Source organism: Carcharodon carcharias, chromosome 6 (assembly GCF_017639515.1).
Source record: "Carcharodon carcharias isolate sCarCar2 chromosome 6, sCarCar2.pri, whole genome shotgun sequence".
NCBI lineage: Eukaryota > Metazoa > Chordata > Chondrichthyes > Lamniformes > Lamnidae > Carcharodon > Carcharodon carcharias.
Window position 1 is genome coordinate 147,595,007 of NC_054472.1, and position 7,189 is coordinate 147,602,195.

Consider the following 7,189-nt stretch of genomic DNA (forward strand, 5'->3'; position numbering starts at 1 on the left):
TTACTGGCCTTGAAGGCAGATTCACCAGAATGATACCAGGACTTAGAGGTATGAGATCAAGGTGCATAAACATTGCTTGTATTTTCGAGTTTCGAAGGCTGAGGGTTGATCGAATCAAGGTGTTTAAAGTGGTAAACTAATTCAATAGATCAGATGCAGAGAAATTATTGTCTCTGGCAAGGGAATCTGGAGCAAGAGGGCACAATTTTATTACTGAATGCCCTGTTCTGATTTTTCTGATGGCCTAAGGATAAACAATGGATAAAATTAATTGGAATATCCCCTTTGGATAATGAAGTCTTCTTATAAATGTCAGATTAACACCTTAAATCATAGTGCCAAATGCTATTCCCCTGTTTTTCAGACAGACTTTTCCACTGGATGATGTCATGGGGTTAACAGATAATGCACAGAGCATGGCAGAGAGTCAACTCATGACATCATCAGTGGAGCAGTCCACCGGGAGCATGGGGGTAGAGGGGAAGTAATGTAAATTTGACAGCAAATAAAACTCTGGACGTTCAAACACCACATTAACCCTTTCAGCATCATAAACCGACGTAGATTTAAAGGAGTTGCAAGTGGAATTGCTGCTGATTTGTGTCAGCAATGTCAGTTTTCCTTTTCTATTCACATAGTTAAGTTTCGTAAAGGTGTCTCATATTTGTTCCCAAAAGAAAGTTTGATTACATTTAATGCAAAATATATTTTGCATTGAAGTTGTGCAATTCTTTATGCAAACAGAAACTTTGCACACTGGTGTCAAATTTCTCCGGCTATAGTCTGACAGATGGAATGACTCTCCTGCAGATGCATCAACTCCACTTTTACTTTGAAGAGTTTAATTTTCTTAACTGTTCTTGGGGTGTGGGTGATGCTTGCAGGGCTGGGTTCATTGTCCAAATGCTACCTACCTTGACGAAGGAGGTAAGTGAGCCACCACATGCAAACCGGGTGACTGGAGTAACATGTAGCCTTAAATATCCACTTTATCCACCACCAGAGCACTGTGGCTGCACTGCAGCAGCTCACCAAGGCAACTTCGTACCCACAACCTCTACCATAGGGGTTCCCAAACTGTGAGCTAGGATCACGGGACAAACAATTGAGGTTGCACCTCTTCCAAAACAGCAATGATCACTCTGGAGATAAATTTGGGCCCTAATGGAACTCTTGCAATCAGCAACTTTGAGAGAACTACAACCTCCAGCATGCTCTTCAGCAAGAATCTGGCTGGTTATTGTGAGATCTGCTGGAGCTGACTTCCATTTTGCTGCCTTGAATTTGATCCAGCTCTACCACCTAGAACAATGGCAGTAGGTGCATAGAAACACCGTCAACAACCAGTTTTCCTGCAATCATATCAATCTTGACTTGGACATATAACGCCATTCCTTCAACATCACTGGGTCAAATTCCTGGAGCTTCCTACCTAACAACATTGTGGGAGAATCTTCACCACATGGTCTGCAGCAGTTCAATATGAAAGTCCAAAAACACCTTCTCAGGGGCAACTGGGTATGGGCAATAAATGCTGACCTTGAATCACCCCCCATATCCCAAGAATGAATAAATAGACTAGGTAGGGTGGCAGGTTGCCATACTTGGTTATTTCTGGTGCCAAGGTACAAGTCACCAAATTAACAAAATTGAATTTCACACATCTGGATTTGAATTACAGATATTTGGGCTGCCATAACCACTATACCCAACAATGTCTGTTGAGGATTAGCATAGGAACCCAAAACACTTGCATACATCAACATTGCACAATCATATCAGCTGTTAAATGAAGAGTAAAACTTACATATCTGTGCTTCCAGTACAGAATCTCCCTATCGGAGAGTATATCAGAAAATTGCAGGAGAAATTTACAGTAAAATTCCTAGAATGTATGGTATCATCTGTTTCATGTTTTAGCCTAAATATTAATTTACTTATACCAGAAACCATGGATCAAACTCCAAGGGACTCAAATTACGAATGAAGACATTCAAGTAATATTGGAAGTCAAGCCGAGGTTTTCTCTTATCACGGAATAAGTTACCAGGATAAGCTACTGAATAGAGTGACACTTAAGTGTACTACTGAATAGAGAAGTGATATATTTTGGTAGGAAAAATGAAAACAGGCAAAATAAAATAAAGGGTGCACTTCTACAGGGGGTGCAGTAACAGAGAGGTGTATATGCACAAATTGTTGAAGGCAGCAGGGTAGGTTGAGAAAGTGCTAAAAAGGCAAACGTGATCTTGGGCTTTATAAATAAAGGCATAGGGTAGAAGAGCAAGTAAGTCATGATGAACCTGTGTAACACACTAGTTCAGCCTCAACTGGAGTACTTTGTTCAATTTTGGGTGCCACACTTTAGGGTGGATGTGAAGGCTTTAGAAAGGGCACAGAATGGATTGATGAAAATGTTTCCAGGGATCAGGCACTTCAGTACGTAGATTGGAGAAAGCTTGGGCATTCTTCTTAGAGAAGACAATGTTAAGAGATAATAGAAGTGTTCAAAATCATGAGGGGTCTAGACAGAGTAAATAGCGAGAAATTGTTCCCATTGGTGGAAGGGTCAAGAACCAGTGATACTGATGTATGGTAAATGGCAAAAGTACCAAAGAAGACATGAAGAAAAACCTTTTGTGCAGTGAGTGCTTAGGATCTGGAATGCACTGCCTGAGAGTGTAGTAGAGGCAGATTCGATTGGGATTAAGAAGGGAATTGGATAATTACCTAAATTTGCTATAGGGTAAGGGCATGTGGCTAGCTGAGTTGTTCTTGCAGAGCTGGCATGGACAAGATGGGCCGAATGGCTTCCTTTTTTACTTATTTGTTCATGATATGTGGGCGTCGCTGGCTAGACCAGCATTTATTACCCATCCTTCATTGCCCTTGAAGGTGGTGGTGAGCTGCCTTTGTGAACCTCTGCAGTTCATGTGTTGTAGGAACACCCACAATGCTGTTAGGGAGGGAGTTCCTGGATTTTCACCCAGAATCCTCCTGTGCTGTAACCATTCTTTGACTCTGAGAGAAGGGATTGAGTTATGTGCTGAGAAGGTGAGACTGAGATTAAGTCAAGTGAGTTGATCTTGAGTATTGCTGAAAAAAAACTTTTTTTTTGTCAACGTTTTTTGTCTTGCACTCATCAGGCCAATTCACAAGGGAACAACAGTTTATGCCACGTGAGAAGAGAGTGTCAATTGTTGTTCCCTTTGCATTTGGTATTCTTGGAAATTGTCCTGATGAGTGAAAGATAAAAAGCTTTGACAAAAAAGTCTCTTTTTTCAGCAATTCTTAATTTCTGTACAATCAAACGACTATGAGGTTGATCTTGTTGGGCCAATGTTGTACTTTGACAAGTTGTTTTGTAGCTGAAACAGGAAGATTTTAGAATTGCTACTGGTAAAAATGAGTCGGTTCTGTTGTGGATTTGATATTGGTCCTCCATCTCTGTGAACTTGATTCAAGTCTGAACTGACAGGATAAAGAACCAAACCTCATTTCACAAAGACCAGTAAGCAAACAAGACTCTTGTGGACATAAGAAATCGAGTAGCATTAGTCACAAAAGGGCAGGGAGCTCTGCTGGTGGCTTGACCAACATTAACCTCTCAACCGCCATCACTGAACAGCTGTCATTTATCTCCCTGCTGTTTCTGGGATATTACAACGCATAAATTGGCTGCTGCATTTCCTACATCACACTGTGACTACATTTCAAAAAGTACTTACTTGGCTGTGATGTCTTTTGAGACATCCTGATGTCATGAAAGATGCTAAATAAAAGCAAGTCTGCCTTGTTAGGATAGAGTAGATGGAGTTTTACTTTTCCTCAAACCATCCTAAATCTGACCTCAGAAATATGTGAAGCTGACAAAATTTCATTTCCTGATGCTAATGCCTCTCACCACTGAGCACAAAATGAGGAGTTACAACCTCTGCAAAAGCTTAAATGGCCATTTCTCCTTCGACCAGCAGTCTGCTGAAGTAACTGTAGACTATGAGGAGAATTGCCACAGAAATTATTGCCATAGATGTTTTGAAATGGAATAGTCCTTTCGGAGGAACCTCTCCAAGTTATAATAAGCTTTTATAAATCACCGATTAGATCTCAATTAAAGTATTGTATCCAATTCTGGGCACAACGCTTTAGAAAGGATGTCAAGGTTTCAGGGATGATTCTGAGGAAGTTTACTTGAATTATACCAGTGATGAGGATCTTATTATGTGAAGAGACTGGAAAATCTAGGATTGCTCTCCTTAGGGCAAAAAAGGTTAAGGGAAGATTATTAATAAAGGTGTTCAAATTTATGAAGGATTTTAATTGAGTAAATGGCGAGAAGCTGTTTCCACTTTCAGGTTGGTAACCAAAGGACATTGAATTAATATAATTAGCAAAAGAACCTACAGAGATGTGGAGACATTTCTTCATATCATTAGTTGTTATGAATTGGAAAGCACTGCTTGATAAGGTATTGGAAGCAAACTCAATAGTAACTTTAAAAAATGAATTAAATAAATACTTGAAAAATAAAATGTTCCTGGGTTATGGGGAAAAAGGAAAAGAAAAAGCAGGACAAATTGGATAGCTCCTTTAAAGAGCCAGGTACAAAGGGCCAAATATAATATATAGTATTATTCTACGAATCTAAGTCTACTTCTCACATGGTTCCTACTGTTGAGTTGCCACAAATAGTCTTTTATATTGACTGATGTCTGTGTTTCTGTCTTGTCTACAGGTTATCAAATCTGGTGTGGAGACCACCTGCAAATGCCATGGTGTTTCGGGTTCCTGCACCGTTCGGACTTGCTGGAGGCAGCTGTCCCCTTTCCATGAGATCGGTAAATTACTCAAACTGAAATACGAGACCTCGCTCAAGGTGGGCAGCACAACCAATGAAGCAACTGGCGAAGGTGAGATTACACCGCCGAAAAAGGCCATCGCTGCTACTCACCACCAACAAAACCAGATTCCAAGGACTACTGACTTGGTCTATATTGATGACTCGCCAAGCTTCTGCCGGCCGAGCAAGTACTCGCCGGGCACTGCAACGCGGAAGTGCTATAAGGACAAGAACTGCGAGAGTATCTGCTGTGGTCGAGGGCACAATACTCAGAGCCGAGTGGTGACAAGGCCCTGTCAGTGCCAAGTGCGCTGGTGCTGTTATGTGGAGTGTAAGCAATGTACTCAAAGAGAAGAGATTTACACTTGCAAAGATTAAAGCTTCCACTTTCCAATGGAAAAGGCTCTGCGGATCCATGGTAAGGAACAGAAAAGTTCTGCCTGAGGAAATACTGCAACAAATCCCAATAATCCCAAAAATGCAAGACAGAATTCTGTTTTCAATGTACGGCAGATATATAAACTGCATCGCACACCTCTTGGATTCAAAGAGCTAAAGTCTGAAATCAAACAACACAGAGAAGATAGATAAATATTGAAAGGTGCAATGCCTCATTCTAAACAAACCAGTTCACTGCAACATCCTGGATATGATGGACCATCTTAAGCTTTTCACAGGCCAACAACAACTGAATATGCCATAAATGTCTTCAGTGGCTATCCCACTGATAAGAATTTGAGAAATTCACTTCCCACGGCTTTCAGCTGGGCCTGTTCAAGGTCCATTGCATGTCACTCAATATCGATTAGTTAATTATTGATGTTACATAGGAACTTTCTAAATATTAGATAGAACAGGTAGGGACAGAAAAGCTAGCAGGCGCCATTTGGGCTGAAGAGCAGAAGAGTAAAGAAGCAGTTTGAAAGGCAGGTAGCCAAAGCTGATTGGATAAAGGATAACCAAAAAGGTACAGCCACAATGCAAATATTTAACATATTTGGTGGAAACTCAGGCCATGCCCATAGCATCTTTGAGTAACACCTACTTTATGTGTACTGCTCCCCACATATCTTCATAGAATGGTGGAGTGTTAGGGAGTAAATATAATCTTTGATATAGTGGTGAACCATATAGACTAGAGAAGACTCAGGTTTGATGCTCTGCCTATACTGAATTAACTGATCTCTGCTGGGATGGAGATAGGGCTACTGCAATTGACCTGAGTGCCCAGGACCAGGGAAAGGGACGTAGACCTTTGCATTGATTTCTGAATGCTCTCCAGTAACCCCTGCTAGAAATTTCTGAGTGTAGGTCTGGGTTTAGCTGGGCCAACTCTCATAAATGTGCAGCCTGCTGGAGTTCATCATCTACGCACAGTGAAGAATGGTCACTGGTGTAAAGTATCAGAGAGGATCAGCTACCTGCAACTGATGACCCAGCAAGACCCAGTGTCCTAAGGAGGTGAGGAGAAAAATGTGGAGAGAACAGAGATAAACTGAGTTGGTGAATAAAACTGCCCTTTGAGTAGCTCAGGCTTGATTCCCAGTACTGAACTAGCTAATCTCAACTGGGTAAGTGATAGCAGTGCTCCAGGGTTAGAGACAGGGTAATCGGCAATAACCCCTCAATCCTAATTACTACACGCTGCTTTCTGTTGAAAAATAATAGTAAGGTGATGATGGTGGCCGGTTCCTATGGTATTGCACTCCTTTGAGGTATCCCAGTGAGGGGGATGGCAGGGTCACAGGGTGGGAGTGGGGGGAGGGAGAAGTAATGAGAAAGAAAATGCATGAGACATTTCATGGATTGATTTAGAATCTCGGCAAGTTCTTGGCAAAGCTTTCCTTAACCTTAACATGCCTTTTCCGAAGGGTCACTTGGTTTTCATGTTTGTTCTGCAGGGTTCAGGTTGGGTTGTTAAAAGAAAATAGGTCTCGATAGTGCAATTAGAACAAGGAGCCAGACAAAGCGGCTTTTGTACATGTAAAGGGTTTAGAGAAGAGTGCTAATATGTTCAGGTCCTTTCATTCTTGGGACGTGCGTTTGAATCCAGCTGAGGCATCAGGTAGATGAAAGTCTCCTTACTCCAGTGGCTGTTAGTTGTCAGGCTCCCAGAAGGTGCAGGCCCACAGTGTAGTAGTATCCATGCCAATAGACATTAATGATCTGTTTATATTGGGTCTGGGACCATCCCAGATTAACCTTAATTGGCGTGAAACAGCTCAAACAAAATGGCCATAAATTGTGAACTCTAAACAGTTATGTGGCCCCAGAGTATGGCTGTGAGTTCCCACGCTTCAATGACGTAATGATCTCATTACGTTGTGGTATTCATAATAAACAAGGCCT

General features: G+C 41.5%; 1 protein-coding gene across 1 annotated transcript in view; it reads left to right on the forward strand.

Annotated features, from left to right (window-relative positions):
- wnt9a (wingless-type MMTV integration site family, member 9A) overlaps positions 1 to 6,510 on the forward strand; it is an 89,901-nt gene extending 83,391 nt beyond the window's left edge. The window contains exon 4 of the mRNA XM_041190169.1: positions 4,736 to 6,510. Coding sequence (XP_041046103.1) covers positions 4,736 to 5,218 — 483 coding nt within the window. The 3' untranslated portion in view covers positions 5,219 to 6,510. The remainder of the gene's footprint in view (positions 1 to 4,735) is intronic.
- The last annotated feature ends 679 nt before the right edge of the window (positions 6,511 to 7,189 follow it).